The 27507-nt window shown below is 40.2% G+C and overlaps 1 protein-coding gene across 11 annotated transcripts in view; it reads left to right on the top strand.

The window, feature by feature from the left end:
- ARB2A (ARB2 cotranscriptional regulator A) overlaps window positions 1–27507 on the top strand; it is a 495278-nt gene that overhangs the window by 82872 nt on the left and 384899 nt on the right. For all 11 annotated transcript variants that reach the window (XR_009762084.1, XM_061622217.1, XM_061622215.1 and 8 more), the window contains one exon: window positions 25833–26024. Coding sequence is in view for 10 of the 11 variants with exons in the window: in XM_061622217.1 (XP_061478201.1) it covers window positions 25833–26024 (192 nt within the window). In the remaining variant the exon portion in view is untranslated. The remainder of the gene's footprint in view (window positions 1–25832; window positions 26025–27507) is intronic.

The following is a 27507-nucleotide window of genomic DNA, read 5'->3' as shown; positions in this document are numbered from 1 at the left end:
GTATTTTGTATTGTTTTATTGATGCATTTTTATATTGTATTTTATATTTGTGTTTTTTGTAAGCCGCCTTGAGGGCCTTTGGCCAAAAGGCGGGGTATAAATAAACTAATAATAATAATAATAATAATAATAATAATATGTGTCGCTAGAGGCCCAGGTGACCTCGGTGGCTATGAGTGCCTTTTACCAGCTTCAATTGGTAAGACATCTGTGGCCATTTCTGGCCCGGGATAGTCTGACCTCTGTTGTCCCCATTACCATCTTACCAAGTCATAAGAACATAAGAAGAGCCTGCTGCATCAGGCCAGTGGCCCATCTAGTCCAGCATCCTGTTCTCACAGTGGCCAACCAGGTACCTGGGGGAAGCCCGCAAGCAGGACCCGAGTACAAGAACTCTCTCCCCTCCTGAGGCTTCCGGCAACTGGTTTTCAGAAGCATGCTGCCTCTGACTAGGGTGGCACAGCACAGCCATCATGGCTAGTAGCCATTGATAGCCCTGTCTTCCATGAATTTGTCTAATCTTCTTTTAAAGCCATCCAATCTGGTGGCCATTACTGCATCTTGTGGGAGCAAATTCCATAGTTTAACTATGCACTGAGTAAAGAAGTACTTCCTTTTGTCTGTCCTGCATCTTCCAACATTCAGCTTCTTTGAATGTCCACGAGTTCTAGTATTATGAGAGAGGGAGAAGAACTTTTCTCTATCCACTTTCTCAATGCCATGCATAATTTTATACACTTCTATCATGTCTCCTTTGACCCACCTTTTCTCTAAATTAAAAAGCCCCAAATGCTGCAACCTTTCCTCATAAGGGAGTCGCTCCATCCCCTTGATCATTCTGGTTGCCCTCTTCTGAACCTTTTCCAACTCTAGAATATCCTTTTTGAGATGAGGCGACCAGAACTGTACACAGTATTCCAAATGCGGCCGCACCATAGATTTATACAACGGCAATGATATCGGCTGTTTTATTTTCAATACGTTTCCTAATTATCCCTAGCATGGAATTTGCCTTTTTCACAGCTGCCGCACACTGGGTCAACATTTTCATCGTGCTGTCCACTACAACCCTGAGGTCTCTCTCCTGGTCGGTCACCGCCAGTTCAGACCCCATGAGCGTATATGTGAAATTCAGAATTTTTTGCTCCATATGCATAATTTTACACTTGTATATATTGAATTGCATTTGCCATTTTTCTGCCCATTCACTCAGTTTGGAGAGGTCTTTTTGGAGCTCTTCGCAATCCCTTTTTGTTTTAACAACCCTGAACAATTTAGTGTCGTCAGCAAACTTGGCCACTTCACTGCTCACTCCTAATTCTAGATCATTAATGAACAAGTTGAAAAGTACAGGTCCCAATACCGATCCTTGAGGGACTCCACTTTCTACAGTCCTCCATTGGGAGAACTGTCCGTTTATTCCTACTCTCTGCTTTCTGCTTCTTAACCAATTCACCTCTCCTCTTATTCCATGACTGCTAAGCTTTGTCAGAAGTCTTTGGTGAGGTACCTTGTCAAACGCTTTTTGAAAGTCTGAGTACACTATGTCCACTGGATCACCTCTATCTATCTGGATCACTCTCAAAGAATTCTAATAGGTTACTGAGACACGACTTTCCCTTGCAGAAGCCATGCTGGCTCTGCTTCAGCAAGGCTTGTTCTTCTATGTGCTTAGTTAATCTAGCTTCAATAATACTTTCTACCAGTTTTCCAGGGACAGAAGTTAAGCTAACTGGCCTGTAATTTCCGGGATCCCCTCTGGATCCCATTTTGAATATTGGTGTTACATTTGCCACTTTCCAGTCCTCAGGCACGGAGGAGGACCCGAGGGACAAGTTACATATTTTAGTTAGCAGATCAGCAATTTCACATTTGAGTTCTTTGAGAACTCTCAGGTGGATGCCATCCGGGCCCGGTGATTTGTCAGTTTTTATATTGTCCATTAAGCCTAGAACTTCCTCTCTCGTTACCACTATTTGTCTCAGTTCCTCAGAATCCCTTCGTGCAAATGTTAGTTCAGGTTCAGGGATCTGCCCTATATCTTCCACTGTGAAGACAGATGCAAAGAATTCATTTAGCTTCTCTGCAATCTCCTTATCGTTCTTTAGTACACCTTTGACTCCCTTATCATCCAAGGGTCCAATCGCCTCCCTAGATGGTCTCCTGCTTTGAATGTATTTATAGAATTTTTTGTTGTTGGTTTTTATGTTCTTAGCAATGTGCTCCTCCAATTCTTTTTTAGCATCCCTTATTGTCTTCTTGCATTTCTTTTGCCAGAGTTTGTGTTCTTTTTTATTTTCTTCATCCGGACAAGACTTCCATTTTCTGAAGGAAGACTTTTTGCCTCTAAGAGCTTCCTTTTTTTTTTTTTACAATAATTTTTATTCAAATTTTCATAAAATATACAAAACAAAATCATAAAACATTCAAAGACAAAAAACAAAACAAAACAAAAATGATTAAACAAAAAAATAAAATGTTGACTTCCCATTTGTCGCAGATCAAATCAGTTATAGGTCTACAATATATAACAATCCTGTCTCTTAAATTATATTATAAAATCACTTTCCTCCAGTAGTTATCTTAATTAATCATCAAATCTCATAAACATTACTTTATTCTTTCCACAAAAAGTCAAAGAGAGGTTTCAATTCTCTAAGAAATATATCTATCAATTTTTCTCCAAATAAACATGTCGATTAATCCATCTCATTAATAATAATAATAATCTTATTGTCATAACCATAGTCCAAATAAACATCGATTAATCCATCTCAACAAAATCTGTTAGGTCCAATAATTTCAATAGCCATTATTCCATTATCCATATTAATTCCATCTTCCATCTTCAATAGTCCTGTTAAGTCCAGTAATTTCAGTGTCCAATCTTCCATTATCAGTATTCCATAATAATCTTGCTGTCATAGCCATAGTCATATAATAAGAGTCTGATGGGAATTTCCTCTATCCCAAATATTTTCTTGCCATCCATTCTGAATAAGTTGCTGAAATATTGTTGTAAAGTCATATCTCTGTTCTTCTTTTTTACAGAATGCACTGGCTTAAAAACTCTTAAGAGTTTTTCCATTGTCACATGGCTGCAGTTAATTCCATAGATTTTCTCTATATCAGGCTCCATCACGTCATTCCTGTCCAGAAGATTATCCAAGCCATTGATAGCTTTATCTCTAATATCTTCATTAATTTCTTCAGAGATAACGTTAAATTCCAAACAGTAGATTTTATTTCTAATATCCATAAACTCCAGATCTTTTTCCAATTCCACATTTGTTCCAATCTCCAAGGCTTGTATCTTCCCTTTATTTTTTCTTTTCTCATCTCTGATCTCATTCTCCTCTCTCACAGGATCCCCTATTTCTTTAAGCTCCTGCGTCATTTTGCTCAGTTCAATTTTCAGCTCCTTACTGCCCTGTCGCAGGGTTTGTTTCGTTATCTCAATCTCATCCATTATTTTCTGAAACATAATTACTTCCAGATTCTCAGCCACTTTCTTGATTGCCATTTTTAAAACCACGAAAACAAAACAAAACAAAAATAAAGAAGAACCACTTCTTATTTCAGCAACAATTGGGTTAATATTCCAGGCTTGATGACATCACAGTATAAACAGAGCAGCCTGCCTTATCTCTCTATGTTCAAGAATACAAAACAAATTTAGTTCCCAGCATCAAAACAGTTAGTGGCGTTGTGAAGAAGCAGATTCGTCAAAATAAAATAGACCAAAAAGAGAATAGTCCCAGACAATATAATGTTCCTCGGAATAGAAATCCCTCTTCTGTTTATATCTTTAGAATGCACTTCCAGGACAGCTTTTTGCAATAGAAACAGAGATAAGCTGTTAATTTCGTGAATAACAGAGAAGAGTTATAGCTCACCCAGAAGTTCTTTAAAGCTGATTCATTTGACAAATCTCTTTTTGCTGCAACAATTTAAACCAAGTAAAAAAAATAATAGAAAGAAGGGTGCTTGCCTGTTAGTCCGTTTTCTCTTTGAAGAAAAGATAAACATATCGCATTAATCAGATAGAGCTTGTTCGGAAGTCCGTCCGGCATTGCTGGCTGGACCTTTTCTCATAAATTAATGAAATCCAGTCCTCCCAACAAAAACAGGCTTTTGAGGTTGATCTCTACGTTTCTCCCTGCCCGGGAGAAATTTCATCAGTCAAAAAAAAAATGTTCTGACTGATTTATATCTGGATAAGCTTCTTCTGAGGCGGGAGCCCGTCTCAAAAGCAGGCACAAGCGAAGTCACCCTTCCCGGAAGTCCGCCTCTAAGAGCTTCCTTGACTTTGCTCGTTAACCATGCTGGCATCTTCTTGGCCCTGGTGGTACCTTTTCTGATCTGCGGTATGTACTCCAGTTGTGCTTCTAATATAGTGTTTTTAAACAACTTCCAAGCATTTTCGAGTGATGTGACCCTCTGGACTTTGTTTTTCAGCTTTCTTTTTACCAATCCCCTCATTTTTGTGAAGTTTCCTCTTTTGGAGTCAGATGTGACTGTGTTGGGTTTTCTTGGCAATTGGCCATTTACATGTATGTTTAATTTAATAGCACTGTGGTCACTACTCCCAGTCGGTTCAACAACACTTACATATCACACCAGGTCCCAGTCCCCACTGAGGATTAAGTCCAGGGTTGCCGTCCCTCTGGTCGGTTCCATGACCAACTGGTCTAGGGCATAGTCATTTAGAATATCTAGAAATTTTGCTTCTTTGTCGTGACTGGAACACATATGTGGCCAGTCTATGTCCGGGTAGTTGAAGTCACCCATTACTACCACATTTCCTAGTTTGGATGCTTCCTCAATTTCATATCTCATCTCCAGGTCTCCCTGAGCATTTTGATCAGGGGGACGATAGATCGTTCCCAGTATTAAATCCCTCCTAGGGCATGGTATTACCACCCACAATGATTCTGTGGAGGAGTCCGCCTCTTTCGGGGTTTCCAGCTTGCTGGATTCAATGCCTTCTTTCACGTATAGAGCGACTCCGCCACCAATATATCCTTCTCTGTCCTTCCGATATAGTTTATATCCAGGGATAACCGTATCCCACTGGTTTTCTCCATTCCACCAGGTCTCCGTTATGCTCACTATATCAATGCTCTTCTCTAAGACCAAGCACTCCAGTTCTCCCATTTTGGTTCGGAGGCTCCTAGCATTAGCGTACAGGCACTTGTAAGCAGTGTCTCTCTTCAAGTGTCTTTGGCACTTGTGGTTTGGCCTGTGGTAATTTTGCCCTTCTGAATTTATATCCTGTGCCCCTGCTCTCACAATGCCTACTTCTAGGCCTACCCCTTTTAAAATTTCATCATTTCTTTGGTCTTTATCCCAGGGGGGAGGTTTATTCCGAACTGGACCTTCCTCAGCTCCTGTCGGGTTTCCCCCCTCAGTCAGTTTAAAAGCTGCTCTGCCACCTTTTTAATTTTTAGTGCTATCAGTCTGTTTCCATTCTGGTTCAAGTGGAGCCCGTCCCTTTTGTACAGGCCCGGCTTGTCCCAAAATGTTCCCCAGTGCCTAACAAATCCAAACCCTTCCAGCCGACACCATCGTCTCATCCACGCATTGAGACTGCAAAGCTGGGCCTGTCTGGCTGGTCCTGCGCGTGGAACTGGTAGCATTTCAGAGAAAGGCACCTTGGAGGTCCTGGCTTTCAGCATCCTACCTAGCAACCTAAATTTTGCTTCCAGGACCTCACGGCTGCAGTTCCCCGTGTTGTTGGTGCCAACGTGCACCACGACCACTGACTCCTCCCCAGCACTGTTGGCTCGGAAAGATACCATGGTCAGAAGCCACTATCAAGAATAACAGGGTCTCATTCCCTTGTCCTTCTCCTGGAAAATGCCATCCATCAGGGCAAGCAAGACCAATTCAGTCCCATAACCAGGCCTGAACCCAGTTTGGAATGGGTCAAGATAATCTATTTCATCCAATAGTACTTGCAATTGCTGTGCCACAATTCTCTCAATCACCTTTCCTAAAAGCTTTCCTCTTTCACTTTTCCTGAAACTTTACTCTTTCAACAAGCCGTTTAAGTTGAGAGCTATCCCAGTCTGCATTTGTGTTGGAATTGTTTTTAATTTTTAATTTTATTTTAAACAATATGTTTTTAACCCTTTTTAAAAGATGTTTTTAAAGTTTTTTCTTAAAAAAATGTTTTTAAAGTTGTTTTGTTTTAATATATTTTAAGGTCTGTTTTTATGATGTTTTTATGTGTTTTTAGCGCTCTTGTTTGCTGCCCTGTGCTCCTGCTGGGAGGAAGGGTGGGATATAAATCAAATAATAAATCAAATCAAATAAATTAAAAGGGGATATTTGCAACCGAAGGCTAGTTGTCACAAACGAATGGGTCCAGGGTGGATTTTTTCAGGAACAACAAAAAATTCTATAAATACATTCAAAGCAGGAGACCATCTAGGGAGGCGATTGGACCCTTGGATGATAAGGGAGTCAAAGGTGTACTAAAGAACGATAAGGAGATTGCAGAGAAGCTAAATGAATTCTTTGCATCTGTCTTCACAGTGGAAGATATAGGGCAGATCCCTGAACCTGAACTAACATTTGCACGAAGGGATTCTGAGGAACTGAGACAAATAGTGGTAACGAGAGAGGAAGTTCTAGGCTTAATGGACAATATAAAAACTGACAAATCACCGGGCCCGGATGGCATCCACCCGAGAGTTCTCAAAGAACTCAAATGTGAAATTGCTGATCTGCTAACTAAAATATGTAACTTGTCCCTCTGGTCCTCCTCCGTGCCTGAGGACTGGAAAGTGGCAAATGTAACACCAATATTCAAAAAGGGATCCAGAGGGGATCCCGGAAATTACAGGCCAGTTAGCTTAACTTCTGTCCCTGGAAAACTGGTAGAAAGTATTATTGAAGCTAGATTAACTAAGCACATAGAAGAACAAGCCTTGCTGAAGCAGAGCCAGCATGGCTTCTGCAAGGGAAAGTCGTGTCTCAGTAACCTATTAGAATTCTTTGAGAGTGATCCAGATAGATAGAGGTGATCCAGTGGACATAGTGTACTCAGACTTTCAAAAAGCGTTTGACAAGGTACCTCACCAAAGACTTCTGACAAAGCTTAGCAGTCATGGAATAAGAGGAGAGGTGAATTGGTTAAGAAGCAGAAAGCAGAGAGTAGGAATAAATGGACAGTTCTCCCAATGGAGGACTGTAGAAAGTGGAGTCCCTCAAGGATCGGTATTGGGACCTGTACTTTTCAACTTGTTCGTTAATGATCTAGAATTAGGAGTGAGCAGTGAAGTGGCCAAGTTTGCTGACGACACTAAATTGTTCAGGGTTGTTAAAACAAAAAGGGATTGCAAAGAGCTCCAAAAAGACCTCTCCAAACTGAGTGAATGGGCAGAAAAATGGCAAATGCAATTCAATATATACAAGTGTAAAATTATGCATATTGGAGCAAAAAAATCTGAATTTCACATATACGCTCATGGGGTCTGAACTGGCGGTGACCGACCAGGAGAGAGACCTCAGGGTTGTAGTGGACAGCACGATGAAAATGTTGACCCAGTGTGCGGCAGCTGTGAAAAAGGCAAATTCCATGCTAGGGATAATTAGGAAAGGTATTGAAAATAAAACAGCCGATATCATTGCCGTTGTATAAATCTATGGTGCGGCCGCATTTGGAATACTGTGTACAGTTCTGGTCGCCTCATCTCAAAAAGGATATTCTAGAGTTGGAAAAGGTTCAGAAGAGGGCAACCAGAATGATCAAGGGGATGGAGCGACTCCCTTATGAGGAAAGGTTGCAGCATTTGGGGCTTTTTAATTTAGAGAAAAGGCGGGTCAGAGGAGACATGATAGAAGTGTATAAAATTATGCATGGCATTGAGAAAGTGGATAGAGAAAAGTTCTTCTCCCTCTCTCATAATACTAGAACTCGTGGACATTCAAAGAAGCTGAATGTTGGAAGATGCAGGACAGACAAAAGGAAGTACTTCTTTACTCAGTGCATAGTTAAACTATGGAATTTGCTCCCACAAGATGCAGTAATGGCCACCAGATTGGATGGCTTTAAAAGAAGATTAGACAAATTCATGGAAGACAGGGCTATCAATGGCTACTAGCCATGATGGCTGTGCTGTGCCACCCTAGTCAGAGGCAGTATGCTTCTGAAAACCAGTTGCCGGAAGCCTCAGGAGGGGAGAGAGTTCTTGTACTCGGGTCCTGCTTGCGGGCTTCCCCCAGGTACCTGGTTGGCCACTGTGAGAACAGGATGCTGGACTAGATGGGCCACTGGCCTGATGCAGCAGGCTCTTCTTATGTTCTTATGACTTGGTAAGATGGTAATGGGGACAACAGAGGTCAGACTATCCCGGGCCAGAAATGGCCACAGATGTCTTACCAATTGAAGCTGGTAAAAGGCACTCATAGCCACCGAGGTCACCTGGGCCTCTAGCGACACATATTATTATTATTGTTATTATTATTATTATTAGTTTATTTATACCCCGCCTTTTGGCCAAAGGCCCTCAAGGCGGCTTACAAAAAACACAAATATAAAATACAATATAAAAATGCATCAATAAAACAATACAAAATACAATCTGCAAAAGTTAAATAACAATACACATAGTAGGTCTTAACGGTGGCTTTATCCGTGGTAAAAGTAACTGCATTTTCTGTGTTAATTTCCAGTCTCTTCTTATGTTCTTATGTTCTTATATTTCATTATATTAAATTTGTATTGAAAATTTGCACTGCTACATCAACCTTAATTCCTTATTTTACACCAAACCAGACTAAAGCAAAGCTTTCTTTTATTGAGAGAAAAGAAGAATAGCACTGTTGTGTAAATTTGTATAGATATTAGCAGAGATTGTCAGTGGTCTGAGATGCTGTGTGCCAGTGTGTGCATTTACCTAAGTAGCAGGCTTTTACCCTGCATTGAGATCACTGAGACTTAAGACTTAGTAAAATAAGAAAAACTACTTTATTTATAAAAATAGATAGTAGATAGAAAGGCATACCTGGATCTAACTAAGATGGAGGCGCAACACCCAGGTTTGGGAGTTGCCCTCATGGCTCAGGAGAGAGAGAGCAGAGACAAAGGTGTCTCCTCTCTCTCATACAATTGAAGAAGAGAAGAGATGGAAAGGGCGGAAGGAGAAGGGGCAGATAAGCTCCCTAAGACATATCAGTTTGCGATGGAAGGACGCCAGTCAGAGCATTACAGGTAAAGGTAATCAATCCTATCCATCTGGAGGGCCCTATCTCCCTTCTGGAACATAAACAAAAGAACAGAACAGGAGTTCCTCTTGCCCCACTTCCAACAAGCATTACAAAATTACTGGGTGCATGGCAGCATTAATCATTAATATCCTAACCCATTCATAACTTTAAAGAGATGAAAGGACCCTATTCCCTATTACATGTAGGAGAGATTACCTATCCTAGTCCTAGGAGTGGGCAGTGGAATACAGCTGAAACGATGTGGAAGAGCTTTGACCCAAAAGCAGGAAGGAATCTGTTTGCCTCAAGGCTTGTTCCGAGACACAGAATTCCTGCTTGTTCTGTCCCTGCAGTCCCACGTTAAGTTCTTTGAGAGTGTAGTTACATATGTTGGAGCTCAGATCGCTATAATCCCTCTCTAGGTGTCTCAGGCCTTGCTTTTTAAAGACACTTTTTCTCTTCCAACTCCCCTGAAAAAAGAGGGGTCTGGGTATGCGTTGATTTTGTGTGTGTGTTTCTAGCTGACACTGAGAAAACTCAGTGATTTCTTCTAATGCTTTCATTGAACAATGGGATAGTTCTGCTTGGCTTGAGGGGAGTCTGCTAAGGAAGAAGACAACATTTCAGTTTCTCTTGGTTATTTTTGTTGCTCAAAGGATGGCCTTGCTGTCCTTTACACAGTACCTCAGGAATGCACAGCGAGTCACACAACGGGGTATGGGTGGGAATTATAGTCCAGAATGCTCCAGGGCCTTGCACCTCCTCGATTCCACTTGAACCAAAATGTGATTAGCCAATCACTCGTAACAACTCCCCCATTGAAAAACATCTGAATATGCTTATACAGATGTCTTTTCATATCTCAGACTTCACTGTCTTGCCCTTGACTCCTATGCTTACTTCCATCTGGCATAACTGTGCCATTTGGGACAAGATCCACCCTACAAGGGCCATAAACACGACCAGAATCACTTGAAACATTAAGATTGACAGACTGGGAAATAAAAAAACTTGCTTATTGCATCATTTAGGCCGTGCCCAATTTACCTGAAGAAAAATAGAGAAGCAGGGTGAAACAACAACTCTTTACTGTATGTTGGTTGCCATATACATTCTTTAATAACAGACAGACGTGGCCATCCTTGAAGGATACCATATTGCATCTTAGACAATGAAGTCCTGAATTTGGAATGCATGCACACAACTAAAACTGGAGGGAGAAAACATATCAGGTGGTTTGTCCTTCCACTCCTTGGTTACAAGAACTTGTACCTTCAGTGAGGCACAAAGAAAATATTTAGTATTGCAGGCATCTTTGTCGATCTTACCCTCATGTCTTTGTCTGTCCACTATATGAATACACTTTCTCTGTTTCTTACCATGGGTCATCCAGTGTCTGTAACCATTGGGCTTACCTGCATCTTCCCATTTCTTAGACTTGGATTTGTGTACAGGATATTTTGCTGCTTTTGTGTCCAAATCATTTGTGTGATGCATTTGAATCTGAGATTCCTTTCCCTAATTTTGTGCCTAATTCTGATACATGTGGGTTCTTCTCTTTTGGATTTCTCTTGCTGTAGATGCAAAACAAAGCACAGTTAGTAGCACCAGCATATAACATTCCAAATAGAATTGCGCTTCCGTTTGTACCATGTCAGGGAGTTTCACTGGTGAACACCCTGTTTGCAGAGCAATTGCTCTGGGTTTCCTGTTACTCAACGTGTCAGGGACTGCGTGCAATAACACATTTGTATCAGTGCCGGAATTTGCACAAAGGGTGACAGTGAAGAAAGCAGCTCCCTGTTGGGATCAGGTCTTTGCAACTGGTGCATTCTCATGCAGATGGCATGAGAAACAAGCTGCTGTTTTGGAAGCCAAATTGTATTAATGTTCAAAGTAAATTCAAATTCCAGATAGACTCTTCCTGAAGCTAGAAGCTTTATAATTCTAGTTCTGTTTTGATCCAAAGGCTGTTTGCAAGTAACAGATTGTTCAATAGGAAAAGAATGTTCATTAGCAAGAGACTGTGGAGAAGTAGACCCAAGGGAAACATTCAAATCAGTATTTCTTTCAATGGAAGTGGGCACATCTTATGTGTTTTCAAGCAAATCTGAAGGATTCAAACGAGGGCTTGCACTTTCAGAAGATGTTTTGGTATGTTCCTCTTTAAGGACATTAATAGAAACCTTTTCCTTTTGTGCCAAAGAGGGTTTTATACTGTGATCCATGTCACACTGTTTTAGGAGAAAATTGCCTCCCCGTGTTGATACAGATTTTGCATTAAAGACCCCTGGTTTTTGCAGGCTGGATTTGTCTGGAAAAACCACACCTGGTTTTCTGCCCATTGTTCCCAGTTCCCAAGTGGTGGCCTCTACATTCATTCTGCCCCCACAAAGCTGGCACTAACATAGACACAGTTGTAGATGGAGCAGCAGGAACTGGCAACCCTGTGTTTGATCGTGAACATCTTGTGTGGCTTGCCTCTGCTCTTCTTTTTTTAAAACATAATATTTGTATACCGATTAATATGCAAAATCCCTAAGCGGTTTACATAAAATACCATAACGTCATAAAAAAAATATATACATACAACATTATACACAGAAATATATCAGTAAAAACAGAGAATCCATCAATAAAACATTGTTAAATATCAATAAATAATAAACCAGCAGTGTGAGCAAAGCTGGATAGTGGCAGTAGGAGCAGTGGGGGTGGAAACAGAAGAGGAGGTGGAGGGGGCCACGGGAGCCTGTGCCGTCAATCTTGTGTGTAAGGCCTCTGCCAAAACATCAGTTGGTTGCTTGTGAAATTGATCCATATTTTCTCCCAAATTTCTAAGTGCATTCCAAAAGTGATTACGGACAGGATCCCCAAAATCCACCAGTTCATTCCTTTGTCGGGTCTTGAGTAGGGCCATTACTTTGGTGGGAGGGAGAAAAGTTGCTGTGATTGCTGCTGGAGTTATTGAACCCAGGTCTATCTCCCCCTGTTGAAGCTAAATTAACTCGATTGGAACCAAGAAAAGGCAGTAGTTTCCTCTTCCCTGGGGTCCCCGATTTGAATTGGGTACAACAGATGAATGAGGCCCTTGATTGGTGTATGTGACAGTTTGAATAGGCTCAAGGTGAACCACCTTCTGTGTAGTGGCGGCTTTTCGCCCCCCTCCAACCTCTTGAAGGAGCTCAGAGACTATTTTTAACATGTTTTATCGCCATTTTGATTTCTACTTCAGAAATGGTGTTGTTCAAAAGAGTCGCATGAGTAGGGTTTAGTTTTTTAGGAATGAAACCTGGTGAGCAATCCTTAATACAACATTTTGATGGGTTTGTAGATCCATTAAAATGATTAAAACTTAGAATTGGGGGACATCTCTGTAATTTAAGACACCAAAGAATGTTGTCAGACCATTGGTCAGACACCTTGTTGAGAAACAACATAAACCAAATGATATTACATTCTGGGCCATTGAAAGAAATGTGGGTAATGTTTAAATAAAATAAGAAACATGGTTTCTGTATGTTTTACTGTCTGTGACAAATCTATATGCAAGTTATTCACTGTAAGTACTAGCTGGATCACTGGTCTTCAAAAATGCTATGCTTACGTTTATGACCACTGTGTTATCTCCATGACACTAATTTGGGTTTGTTTGAATGTTTTTAGCTCCTGAGGAAGGAAAGTATTTCCAAAACGCGTAGAGCATTTTAATAAATCTACTCTTGGCACCAGAGCCTCTCTTCTTTTTGATCTTCATTTGGTGCTTTTCTCCTTTTTATTCCTGCCTCCTTACTCAAACATTAACCATAAATATAATTATATGCCCTTCCCATATGAGCTATAGTATATAAACAATCTGATAGTGTGATCACCTTATTACTGCACACTTAAACATTTTCTCATGTCTTCTTAGCAGCAGTTGACCTAGTTTTCCTTTGCAGAGGAGAAACAGGAGGAATAGATGTTACTTTAGGTCGGCGTCTATATTTTGCCGTTTGGGGAAGTTTCTTCCACTCCTCCCCCACAAGGACCATATTTATCAGGTCGTCTGCCTCCAAATCTTCCTCGCTCCATAGCGAGGGAATATTCAGGAGGGCAATAAGCGGGACATCTCTTGTTTATTTGTTGCCTGTTGTAGTGTTCCATCTATCTCAGTTAACAGGGCATATTGAAATCCCATCTATATCTCACTCCCACTTCCTGAAGTAGGTCAGTGGCTGGCTTGAATGTTTTTTGGCAGAGAAGGATTTCCAAGCTGAAAAAGCATAATTCGTTGACCTTCCATTTCCAAAGCCTCTTGTATACGAAGGGCTTTTACCAGAGCTTCTTTTCTTTCAAAATTACAGAATGCAACTATTGCGTCCCTAGGTGGGACATTCTCTTGAGGTTTAGGACCTAGGCTCTGGTGGGCCCTTTCAGTGTTGGCATGTGCTATAATGAAATTGGGGAGAATGTCCTTCCACCAATTTATTAAAAATGGTGACATGTCTTCTGGAGATAGAGATTCTTTTAGGCCATGAATCCTCAGGTTCCTTCTTCCCTGATTTTACTGATCGTCTAGACAATTTTGGAGGTCTCTCTGACTCTTTATTAGGTGTTTAATGGTGTCAATGTATTGTATTCCAAGATCTAAGGCCTTGCCTGCTGTCTTAGCTACCTCATCAACGTGACCGCTTAGGGTAGCAATCTTATCTTCCAAGGATTTGAATCCTGTATCCCATCTATTTAGAAGATCTGTCTGAAGGGAGGCCATTTGTGAAGCAAATGAGCCCTCTTCCATCTCCGCTACTGCGCCTTGGTCTTCCTTAGCGATTTTGGAGCCCTTCAACACCATATTGGGAGTGATTGCTATACTACCTTCTTGGTTGCTTGATTCGGCTAGTGGTTTAAAGAAGGTAGTAATTACATTCTCATTAGCTCCTGAGGTACCTGACAGCATATCACACTATCCTTGTGTGAATAATGGGATGAGCGTGTTCAAAAAGGGGGTGTTAAAGGCATAAAATGCAGGATGGGGAGAGGAGCCTCAATGCCGCTCTTCTAAGCGCATGCATGCACCCCCTAGTTTTTTCTTTTGAAACACAAATGTATTTAATAAATCTTGCCATTTATTTATTTTGAATGGAGAAAGATGGGGAGAACCTGAAAGAGATATTAGAACCATGGGAGAGTGGCTGGACAACCAGCCAGATGGGCAACTAATAAATTTAATAAATAAAATAAATAAATTTCATTCAAATAGAGGCTACTTCACAACAAGGAGAGATTAAGTATGGACCATTGTTTTGTGTCCTCTGAGTTTACTAATCAGTGGGCAGTAAATAAACTGAAATAGTTGAGAAAATTTCTTTGGAATTTGTATTCCCAAATCCCAGAATGAAGTGTTACAAATTGATGTTCCCACATTCCTGCAGGTTTCTAATTGATGGCCTGGTGACATATGGAAAAACATAACTGTTGATTTGTTGTAATCAACCCAAAGCCTAGCTACCTCTGCAGATTTGTTCATTTCCTCTTTAAGAGGACAGGCTGCCTGCGCAGGATCCCCCAGCATTAGTACCACACCATCAGCATACATATTGATTAAATGTTTTTCTCGTTCTTCCCGGTATCCTGTTATGTTAACATTATCATGTAAATGTGCAGCTAAACGTTACAGAGAGAGGGCGAAGAGTCCAAATGATCTGTAAGTTGGTGTTTCATATAGTACAGGGATGAGAAACCCGTGGCCCTTCAGAAGTTGCCAGACTACAGCTCCCATCATCCCTGACAATTGGCAATGATAATTACGACTGATGGGAGTTGGATTCCAACAACATCAGGACACCCACAGGTTCTCCACCACTGGTGTAGTCTAGATGGGATAATACTTTGTTTGAAATAACAGGTGGGCAGTCAGGACTAATCTGAGCAGGAAATGCCCTTTACAGATTAGGTTGATGTGGTAGCCTAGAAAACCATAGTCTGACCACTATTATATACACTTGGACAACCCCACTTTATGTGGGGCTGCATTTGAGTGTTTGAAAACAGATTGTTTTAGGGAGCATTTTCTCCAGTTTGGCCCTGTCTATGCAAAAAGATCTTCAGAGAATACTTGGTTCTGAACCATGCTTTTGGCAGTTGTTAAATCAGTAGGGACAAAGAGCAGGGCCTCTCCAGTGGTGTCGACATTATGGGACTTCTTTTAAAAAGAAGGCTATAGGGCTTGTTCTGTTGCAATTTTATTGTTCTAACATTGTTTTGTTTTAGGATCTTGTATTACATGTGCATTATGTGTAAAAGAAAATTCTTGGAGGTCTCCTTAGACGTGTGTGGGAAGGTATACGTCCAATTAATAAAGATAATATAGTGCAAAGGAAGAATGTAGTCCTCTCTGAAAAAAAGTCAATGTGTATTAGGGTGAAATAATAGTCCTAGGTGAAAACTAATATTGGAAGTTTTTTGTATGAACAATAGTACTAACATGGATTGTTATAATAACTATGATAGACTATTAATGTATACAATCATTTAAAAGCAGAGGGACATCTAAGCAACGAATGGTTAAGATACAAATTGCTTTGTACAGTTTCACTGTGATGAGAAATAAATTGTATACTAGGCTGAGTTGTCAATAAAGTGTGATTGGGCACTAGTGTAACCTTTTTATGTGTATCCTTTAGTGAAAGCTTCATGTAATGAATTACAGCAGTTTGAAGATAAATTGGCTTGAAGAAATGTTTTCAAATGCAGTTAAGACTGAGGTGGAAATTGTTGTTTTCAAATGTGATTGGTAGATGTTTGATTGCTAGCTCATGTTTAGATAGGCATAGATTTATTTTCCTATTGCACAGCCTCCCAAGAGTATCACAAATGGCTCTATAATTTTAGCTAAGTTATCTAGAAAAACCAAATTTGCTTCCTTTCCCTATTAATAGGCATCTATCCCCTGAAACCTGTTTGATTTCTGCTCAGAGTCCTATCCATGAATGTTGAGGTTCTGTGGGTAGGGCACTGGCTTGGTGGCACCAACCTTTTGGAACCAGTGAAATACCAAGATTAATATAAATATTGTAAGGTATCATCTAGATTAGCATTTATTCTATCTGGTAGCACTGGTATTCATGTTGAAATTGGTTTTTATTACTCCCTTTTGGTTTTTGGTATATGTTGTTTAACTGCTGATAAAGAAATACCTCACAAAAGCAAATAAATGAATGAAATTATAGGAGACTATACATGTCTTACAGAACAATGTAAACTCTATTCCACATATTTCTGTGCATAAGTTAAGAATCTCTGAACAAAGAATAAACAAATCCCCAAATATTATCTAGGGCTATATCAACTGTGATAAATGTATAGCTAAAGATTGATCTAAGTTCTGCTCTTGGATGAGAAGTATGTCTTTGCTTCTAAGAACCTAAGCTTTGAACTGGAGATAGAAGAAAGAGTAATATTGTCACTTTTGATACAGGGAACTCACACTTGGTTTTACCTTACATTTTTGCAAATTATTTGGATTGTTACCACTGAAACACAGGATAATTTAATGTTGTAGATCATTGAGGGATGTGATTTTTAAATAGCTGAGATACGCTTACTAAAGGTACAGTTTTACATGCTGTGCTTCTGCTTTTGTATTTTTTTCTTATCAATTGCCGTGATGGATTTTTCTCACATAAGAATTTAGTAGCCTGCTGTGAAAAGTAGCCAGAACTAAACCCCCGTGTGTCTACATTGAAGAACACTGACTGGTGTTTTGAGGACAAACGTCCCAAAGGGAAGTGACCAATACAAGAAAATGTACAGATTTTATTATGAAAACTGCAATATATTGGAAATAATGGAGCACAATGACAAGAATGATGTAAGCAAGTTCTTAGAGGCTTCATTTTTGCCCATGCAAAGTACTTGAAAAACCTTACTAGGTTGGAGCTGTATACCCAGGTATGAAAGTGCTGTCGTATATAGTCCCTCACTCAGGTGGCCAGTCTTGCTGTCTGCTTGTAGAAAAACTCTTCAGAAACAATGTCAAGAGCTGTGGAAAGGCTGTACTTGGTACCAGCTTGAGCCCCTTTGCTTTACAATTTGTGGCATGGGAACCCTGATGCTTTTGATCACCATCAGGAGAACAGCATCTCAGATTTCTTCAGTGGACTGTTCACTCAGTTGGGAACTACTGTCTCAGGATAAGCATTAACCATCCTCTGTATTCTCACCACATTTGCTGCTGTCTTCCTACTGTACTCTGTACATAGCTTACTTATGTAAATAGTTTCTAGCCTGTCTGTCTACTGCACATTCTATTCAATGCAGCTCACAGTAAAGCAAGTGGTAGATGGAAAATACAAAATAATAACTACATACTAGCAATAAAACAGTAAAAAGGAGCAGTTAAAACATCACTGAAGCCAAATCAGAAGAATGCTTGCTGGAATAAAATGTTCTTTGCTGCCTGTCAACTGGCCAGGCAATAGCAGTTTTTCCAAAATTTTAGAAAGACTTAAAAGAGGCCATCATTTCTCACTGTAACAAGGTGTGGCAACTTATCCCAGTCTGCATCTGAACTTGAATTGTTTTTAAGATTTTTAAAGATTTTTTTTATTGTCTTATCACCTGTTGTTTGCTGCCCTGGACTCCTTTTGAGCGGAAGGGTGGGATATAAATTTAGATAAAATATTAACAACTTGCCCTGACCAAAAAGCTTAAGCAAAAAATAAGAATGGCAAAAGGAAAGAAACAGATACTCTGCCAATCAGCTGAATTTTTTTTATTTCTTCCGCAAATAATTCTAAGAATCATACAGGTGTCTCCAAGGTGTTTTCAAACCTATGGATAATGTAATACATATTAATCTGTATTACGTTTTTTGAATTTCTTCTTGAATTGAGCTTTCTGTATAAGACTATGTAAAAGACTTCCTTTCCCTTTGTGTTTGGGTTTCTTCAGGTTTTTTTGTGTTTCTTTTCTTTTAATATAGCTGAAAAATACTATATAGATTATTTTTAAGGTCAAGGAAACCCAGGGGCCAAGCAAACCTTTCTAGGAAACTGTTACATAATCTGAACATAGCTGGGAAGCCCCCAATCTCATTCATCCCTGCTGTAGCTTTGGCAGGGGAACATCAAAAACCTCTGTAGTGAAATGGAGTTCCCAGGTAGATTCTTATGGGACAAGGACATCTGAAGATACCTTGGCCCAAGTTCATAAAGCCAGCATCTTGAGTTGAGCCTGAAAAGAAATTGATAGCCAGTATGGCTGGTAAAGGATCAAAGTAATGTGCTGTGATCTACTTCCTGACAGAGTTCTGGCAGCTTAATTCTGGACAATTGGCATTTCTGGACTGTTTTCAATGGCAATCCAATGTAGAATGTAGTATATATAATCCAAACTGGAGTTTCTAATTCTGCCAGAGTCATGGACCCTCTTTTGGGAGAAGACTGAGCCAAAGTAGGAACTGAGCACTTTTGCTTTTGCTTTGTCATCTGTTATCATTTTGCCATCCTCATTGAATAGCTTTATCACCATTTTTCCCTCTGTCTTTACTATGTGTGTACCTCAATAAAGCTTTTTTGTTGCTTTTATCATCCCTTGCTAACCTCAGCTCATTCTCAGCTTTAGCCTTCCTGATGCCATGCCTGCAATTCTGTGCTACTTGTCTGTATTCGTCCTTTGAGGCCTGGCTTTCCTTCTGCTTCCTATATGTGTCCTTTTTTGTTTTCAGTTCATCTCTAAGCATTTTGTGAAACCACATTGGCTTCTTCTGCTGTCTTCTACCTTTCTTCCTTGTTGGAATTGTTTGTGCTTTTAAAATTTCTTTTTTAGAAACTATCTTGGACTCCTTTTCTCATTAGGGGTGCTTGCCATGGAACCTTATCATTGTTCTCAGTTTATTAAAATCTGCTTTCCTGAAGTCCAGGTTATGCATATGGCTACTCTCACCTTTTGCTTCCTTTAAAATCAAGAACTCAAGTATAACATGGTCAGTTTCCCTCAAAGTTCCCATCACTGCCACTTCATCCGCTAAGTCATCTCTGTTTGTCAGAATCAAGTCAAGGGATAGCTGATCCTCTAGTACCTTCCTCTACTTTCTGTAAAAAAAAGTTATCAGCATCACAAATCTGGAATTTTTTGGAGGGGCCATACTTGGCAGAATTTGTCTCCCAACAGATATCAGGGTAATTGAAATCCCCCATTACTATTTTATCATGCTCCTTGAAACACTGGCAATTTGCTTTCCAAAAGTTTCATCCTAGTCTTCTCCTTGATTGGACTCAAGATTGGACTCTTGAGTAGACTCCAACCCCCATGTTCCTTTTATTCCCTGCCCCATTCATTTTAATCCAGATACTCTTGGGGCTACCAAGCTCATCTTCCAGTATTTCTCTGCAAGGATACCTATTATTAACATATAGTGCAACTCTGCCTCCTTTTCTATTCCTTCTGGTTCTTTTTGAACAAGTTATATCCTTCAGTTGCTATATTCCAGTCATGGGAGTCATTCCACCAAGTTTCAGTTATACCTATCAAGTTGTATATACCCTCCTGTATTAAGAGTTCAGGGTTGTCCTTTTTGTTTCTCATACTCTGGGCATTAGTATATAGACATCGAAGACCATGTGATTTATGCTCTTGACTCCCTACTTTTTTATGAAGACTGTTATTGGCTCCTATTAGTGCCTTTCTCTCAGTCCTGTTACTGTGCATATGCCTTCATCTATCGTTTGTTGTATGTTGGATCTGGCGCAAGCAGATGCCCAGGATGCAGAACAGTATAGTGACAGGCTAGATGCCAGTTGAAGCAATGAGCCGGACAAGCAATAAGTTTTAAGAGTTACTTTACTGACAATATAGCACAAGCTCTCTCTGTACAAACTCCTCAACCCCCACACTCACAAGTGTCTGCTGGCCCTCTATATAGATAAGGCCAGCTGCCCGAGCCTAGGTTGCTTAGCAACGTGTCCTTGAAGATGGCTCGAGCTCTGCCAACTTTCGCTTCTAAGTCACGTAGCTCACTTGTGGAAATTTAACCTCTGCTTTCTCGGTTTAATAGCCAGCAATCCCCCACCTTAAATTTCCACATTCAGCCAGTTACATTTCTCTTCCATTTACATGTGTTACATTTTACATGTCATTACATTTACATCATTTGGTTTTATACTTCTGATACATTTCCTTTTATTTCAGTTTACATCACTTTCATTTGTAATACAGTTACTCCATTGCAATCTCAGCATCTTTGTCATTATATTTCATTACTCTTCATGATTTCCATCATCCCACTTTTTCCAGTCATACCTACTTGATTTATCAGTTTTGAGAACTTGTCTTCACTTAGTGGTTTTGTCATAACGTCAGCCAGCATATCAGCAGTGTTATAATAAGTTAATTCCACAAACCCTTGTTTAATCATTTCTCTGACATGGTGATATTTGATGCTGATATGCTTGGTTCTCTTGCTGTGTGCTTCTGACTGAGTTAGCTTAATGCAGGTCTGATTGTCGTCATATATTTTGATTGGTTTGTCTATGCCTTTTCCAATTTCAAACAGTAGATGGTCGAACCAGGTAAGTTCGTTACAAACCAGAGACAACGCTATATATTCAGCTTCTGAACTTGATGTTGCCACTATAGTTTGCCTCTTGCTGCACCAATCAATCACTGAATCATATAATAGAATGACAACACCAGTAGTAGACTTGCGGCTACTGGGATCGCCAGCATGATCCGCACCTACATAGCAGCACATACTCCCGTGTTTACTGCTGGACAACACTAGACCTTTACTGCTAGTACCTTGCAAATACCTCAGGACTCGTTTTATTCCTTGCCAATCTGTCTCAGTAGGCTGTTCTACTTTTCGACTTAAGATGCTAACAGCATTACAAATGTCAGGTCTTGTTACCTTAACAAGATATTGCAACTGTCCTATGATGTGTCTGTACCTAGCAGTGTTTTCACAAGCTGTCTCTGTGTTTTCTTGTTGAAATGATGTCATGGGAGTCCCTACTGCCTTACATTCAGACATCCCACAATCTGCTAGTATTTGTTTTATCTTTCCTTCCTGTTTTAACACGAAATTCCCGTCTGAACCCCGTATGACCTCTGTACCTAAATAATGACTTACAGGTCCCAAACTTTTCGTTACCACATGTTGTTTCAGACTATTATGGAACTCTCTTTCGTCTTCCTCCTCATGGGACAAGTACAGGATGTCATCCACATAAACTAGGCAGTATGTGAGCCCCCCCTTTATTTCTTTCACATACACACAGGGGTCTGCCACACAACGCTTGAAATTCATTGACTGCAGAACATCATCTAGTTTTTCGTTCCAACAGTGCGCACTCTGGTGCAGACCATACAGGGATTTCTGTAACTTGCAAACTAGACCTGGCTGTGTTTCACATCCGGGAGGCTGTTCCATATAGATTTCTTCTTTCAACTCCCCATGTAAAAACGCCGTGCCTATGTCATAGTGGCTTACATGCATGTTTTCTATGGCAGCTATTTTTAGCAAAACCCTGATTGACTCATGTTTCACCACGGGAGCGAAAGCTGCATCGTAGTCCGTCCCGAATTGCTGTGTAAAGCCCTTAGCTACTAAGCGTGCCCTATACCTTTGTATCTGTCCTGTACTCGACCGCTTACGTTTAAATATCCACTTACACCCTATAGCTTTCTTCCCTGGGGGCAGAGGAACTAGCGTCCATGTGCCATTTTTTCGCATTGCTTCCAGCTCCTCTTTCATCGCTGCATGCCATTCATTCTGTTCGGCTATGGGTAATTGTTTTATATCCCCGAGGCTTGAGGGTTCTTTTTCCTGCTCTGTTTTATAAGCCACGACATCAGCATCAATCACTGGCGTCTGTGCTTTCACTGACTGCGTCAGGTTAATCCCTATTGAACCTCTATGTGTCCTGTCTGTGTCTTTACTGAGGACTCTCAGCTGCATATAGAACAGTGACTTCTTTACTATCCCTTTCATGAATATTTTTCCTCCTCTCATCACATGCACTGAACCCCTTTTGAACATTACTGTGAACCCCATTTCATTGAGTTTCGACACAGCCATAATGTTACATTCGATATCAGGAACAAACAGCACATCTGTCATAATGGTATTGAAACCTGCTAATTTCACTGTACCCCTACTCTTGATAAGTTTCTTAGTTCCATCAGCCGTTATTACATGATCCTCTACGTCACAAAATGTATGAAACATGGATTTATCTTTGATTATACTATTTGTTGCCCCACTGTCAATTGCCCATAAATCTTTACAGTTATTTCCCTGCTCATTGTTAATACATTGCTTATTCTTACTGGCATAGATCACCTGTACACATGGTTTTCTTCCTCTTTCTCTTCTTCTTGCTTCACAATTCCTTTGAAGATGTTGCTTGGAACCACAAAAATAACATGCCTTTTGTCCATACAGTCTCTCTTGTGCAGCTTTGTTGTTCTGTTTTTCCACGTTGTGTTTAGACTGTCTTTTCCTGCTTTGCCATTTCCTGCCTCCTTTGGAATTCTTGTAAAAGTTTGCCTTCTATATAATCCATATTGAGATTTGCATCGTCCATTGCTTCCAAAGAGCTCACCAGACTATCATAACTTGAATCTAGTGAAGCTAATGTGATATACACTTTTTGCGTTTGAGAATGTTCAATTTCACGTTCTGACAACTCAGTAAACAGTCTGTTTATTTCCAACAAATGCTCTGACATGGTTGTATCTCCAGATAAGCGCATCTGATACAATCTTCTGGCAAGATATATTTTAGAACTGGCAGTCTTTTTCACATGAATATTTCTTAAAGTTTCCCAGGTTTCCTTTGCCGTTGTTGCATCACGCACGTGCAGTAATTGAGAATCATCAATAGCAAGAACAATTAACGCCTTTGCCCTCTCATCCAGCCTTCTCCAATCTGCTGGAATAGGCACCCCGGCGGGTGGGTCTTCTGCGATAGCTTTCCACAGGTCTTCTTTCACTAGAAAAGCCTGCATTCTCTGTTTCCAAGTGCCATAATTTTTCCCTGTCAGCCTTTCCAAGGGAATCCCGGCCGATAACGTAACAGACATACTTTCACTTTTCACAGTTCACCGCCTTTGTAATTAGAGCTTCTCACCTCTGTCCTTCAGTCAGGTTTTTTTTTTCCCACGGCTCTCTCACAGCTTTCAGCTCAGCTTTCGGTTTCTCCGTCTCTCTGCTGTTTTTCTCGCTGGTCTGCAGTTCTGGCTTTTCTCTGCCGCTTTTCTGCAATCCTCAGCACCAGGTAACCATCAGCACCAGGTAACCATTCTCTGCTACCATTTGTTGGATGTTGTATCTGGCGCAAGCAGATGCCCAGGATGCAGAACAGTATAGTGACAGGCTAGATGCCAGTTGAAGCAATGAGCCGGACAAGCAATAAGTTTTAAAAGTTACTTTACTGACAATATAGCACAAGCTCTCTCTGTACAAACTCCTCGACCCCCACACTCACAAGTGTCTGCTGGCCCTCTATATAGATAAGGCCAGCTGCCCGAGCCTAGGTTGCTTAGCAACGTGTCCTTGAAGATGGCTCGAGCTCTGCCAACTTTCGCTTCTAAGTCACGTAGCTCACTTGTGGAAATTTAACCTCTGCTTTCTCGGTTTAATAGCCAACATCGTTACCTTTAAGTTTACATCTCACTACCCCAGGATTCAGTTTAAAACCCTTCTGGTGCAGTTCCCCATGCAATGGCCAAACACATTCTTCCCAATCCTTGTGAGGTGCAACCCATCACTTGCAGCAATCCATCTTCCAGGAAGTGTAGCCCGTGGTTCCAGCATCCACATCTCTCGTGTTGGGACCACCTTCATCATTCACCAGGAGTATTTCTCTTTACTTTTCTATTCCTCTTCTAAGTACTGGCAAGATAGATGAGAAAACCACTATCTGGCCCCCAACGTCCTTGAGATTCCATCCCAGAGCTTCAAAGTGTGAAGTAATTTCTTTGGAGCTCTGCTTGGCAGCATCATTCATTCCCACATGGATGAGAAGAAAGGGATATGTGTTGTAGTCATCCAGGGTCTCGGGATCTTAGATCCCTTACTTTTTGGGGATCAGGGTTCCAGCAGGATCCATATGTCTCCAGCATCCTATGAGCATGAAAAGAGAACGCGTTAGCCAGTGAGAAGAGTGTTCTTGCATGCTTCCTTGTCCTTTCCTGCTGATTGGAGCCAATCAGAATGAACTGAGGTGAGTCAGCCACTGAGAAGATTCTTTTCAGTAGCTAACACTCTCCTCTTTCATACTTATTGGTTCCTAGAGATGTCTGTTGTTGTGGGAGAAAGTTCTCATTCTCAACCAGCAGCAAAAAAAGGAAAGGATGTGGTTGTGAAGGACCCTGCACTTCTGAATTTGCCACTGCACTACTGTATGTGTTAGTGGACTTTGAGTGTTGGCAACCCTTCTCCACATTTCTAATCCATCTTCCAGGGAGACAGCACACCTGGTGAGTCCATGAGTCTTCTTGGCACATTTGGGTTTCAGTCCCATGCAGTATGGAGTTTCCCACTACTACTACACTTCTCTTCTTGTTGTGGAGCATAGTTTCATTTGCTTGCTGAGCTTCAGCTTCTTGCTCCCTGTCCTGTGGGATCTCTTATAATCTTCCTCTGCAGGCTGTTCTTCAGTCTCATCCTCAAGTGCCTGAAAGCATAGTTCTACTGGTGCAGAGTATCTTTTAGCTCTTCTGCTCCTGTCACCCTTTTCCACTGAGTTTCTTCCACTTCTCCTCAGCACTCCTCTTCTGCTTCAACTTGCTGCTGTTCTACTGTTCTGTCTAAGAAATCTTCATGTTTCTTTATACTCTTGAGTTTGGCCACCCGCTACTCCAGACTTCTCACTTTTTCTTCCAACAGTGCAACCAGCTTGCACTTGTTGCACATGTATGCCATGTTGTTCTCAGGAGTGTCCTTTCCATCCATAGTCCCTATTACCTTTTGTTTCTTTCTTTCTGCTTGTATTGGAATAGCCTGTTCTTTGTCCTGTCCTTCTTGAAGGTTAAAATGAGAGTCCCACTGGTATATGATGCACACTACAAGAATTCTTTTTCAGATATATATAGTTTGAAACTGGTATATACTATGAGCAAGACAGTACCTACTGTACTGCATGTCATGTGACTGTGTGGACAGATTGCTACCAGAAGTGGCCAGGATAATTCACAGGTATGGCTTTACCAACTTTATGTAGGTAGTTTGCGCATTGTGTGTGAGGTTGTTTTGTTCTTCACTGCTGAGGAAACTGTTAGTGGAGGCTTCTTGGCTTTTTGAACTTAAGTGCTAGTTTTTTATATATATTTAGGACACCACTTAGCACAAGTTTATAGTTAATTTGTAGCCTCTGTCCAGCTGTGAAGTGCACTATGAAGACCCCAAGGTACAACTATGAAGTGCATCTTGAGGAAGTCATATTGCCTTGGTCTAACCTACCTCATACACTGTTGTGAGATTAAAAATATTCTAAAATGTTGGTAGGCAACTTATTTTTTTTACTCTAGATCTAACTAAATATTTAATTGCTGGTTGCCACTACTGGATTATAAGAATAGATTGACTGATGTAATTTTATACCATTAATAAACACTTTGTTTTATTTTTAGGTAGACGCAATGGAAAGTGAACCCAGGAGTTTTATCTTTATGAGTGAGGATGCAATGACAAATCCAGACAAACTGATGGTTTTAATTCATGGTAGCGGAGTTGTCCGGGCAGGACAGTGGGCAAGAAGGCTTATTATAAATGAAGATCTGGACAGTGGCACTCAAATTCCATACATTAAAAGAGCTATTGAGGTAGGTCAATTATTTGGCCTTTTGAAGTATTTGTTTGTTTTTATACTTGTAATTATCCCCTGTGACATTTAATTTTCTTAATGTATATCAAATGTGCGTATAACAGCCACGCATTTTATTTTGTTTTTATTTGCAAAACTTTTGTGCAATTATTTTGTTTGAGGGAAACAGTTATTTACTTACACTGAAGACTGTTATAGAAATTGCCACATGGTCTATGGAGCAGATAGATCAATAATTTTTAAAAATTGTCATTTTAAATTGAATTTCATTTCATCAGTTTGAAGATTTTTCTTATCTCCATCTCAAGCACAGATTGTTCTGCCTGTTATTACAGAAAGTTGATCCTAGAAGGCATTTGAACTCTTGCCCTTACAAAAACAAATGTTAAGTATGTTCTATGAAGCATACAGATGGACATATTAAAATTGATTGAACTAAATCAGATGTTTAACACAGAACATGCAGTCCAGTGCTTCACAGTGCTGTGTTACAGCTCTTGCACAGCTACAGAAGAATACTCCTATGAAAACTAAAAAAAAAAAAAGGCATAGCTTTATGGGTCATTTTCTACCTCAAGGCTCCTTCCATTGTATCTGGTGGTAGTATAATATCCCAAACAAAGCCATGTGTGTTATGTCAGGAGAAAACAACTTTAATCTGCTTCACTGGATCAGTTTTTACTTGAAAAACCATGTGGCTTTTTTACCCCTTGGTTTAATTCTTAAATGGAAACTAAGAAACTGACACAGACAGTTTAGGAGGTAGTTTTCTATCCCAGCCGGATTCAAATGTATTTTGGGATGGTAAAATGCCCCATAATATAAAACCATGTGTGGTGTGTCAGAAAAAGGGCACTTTACTTGCTTCTCTGGGTTGATTTTTGCTCGAAAAATTGTATGGGTTTTTTAAAGTCACATTTTTGAAACTCCATTTATTCATTTACTTATAAATTTATATACTGCTCAATATGCAAATAAATCACTAAACAGTTTACATTAAATATAAACAGGAAAAAATAAATACAAATTCATATAAAATACAACTTTTTTTAAAAAAAAGGCTAAATAAAAACAGAATAAAACTGTATACCATAGATAAAATGGAACAGGGCACAAAATTGAAAAAAAGTTTAAGAATCAGGAACCAGAGTCTAAGAAAGCATGGGTAAACATCTCTTTTAAGAGGCGTTTATAATTGGTTACTGTCCTTGCCTCTTGAACCACCTTGGGAAGGGCATTCCAAAGGGTCAGTACTGCCATGAAAAGAGCCTGTTTCTGTATTGTCACCAAGTGACAATCTGCTGAGTTTCCTTGAAAGATCTTAAGAACTGGCTGGGTCTATAATGGGGAGGTGATCTGCCACAATTACACTGCCTGTGATTAATTTTTTGAAAAGCAGCCCCTTTTTAAGATTCAGTTGTTTTTCCTGAGACGTTTTTTGTCCCAGGTGCTGAGTTTGGGAACATTTACTACCATGGGGA

Source organism: Rhineura floridana, chromosome 1 (assembly GCF_030035675.1).
Source record: "Rhineura floridana isolate rRhiFlo1 chromosome 1, rRhiFlo1.hap2, whole genome shotgun sequence".
NCBI classification, from domain to species: Eukaryota; Metazoa; Chordata; class Lepidosauria; order Squamata; family Rhineuridae; genus Rhineura; species Rhineura floridana.
This window is presented reverse-complemented; position numbering and strand designations above follow the sequence as displayed.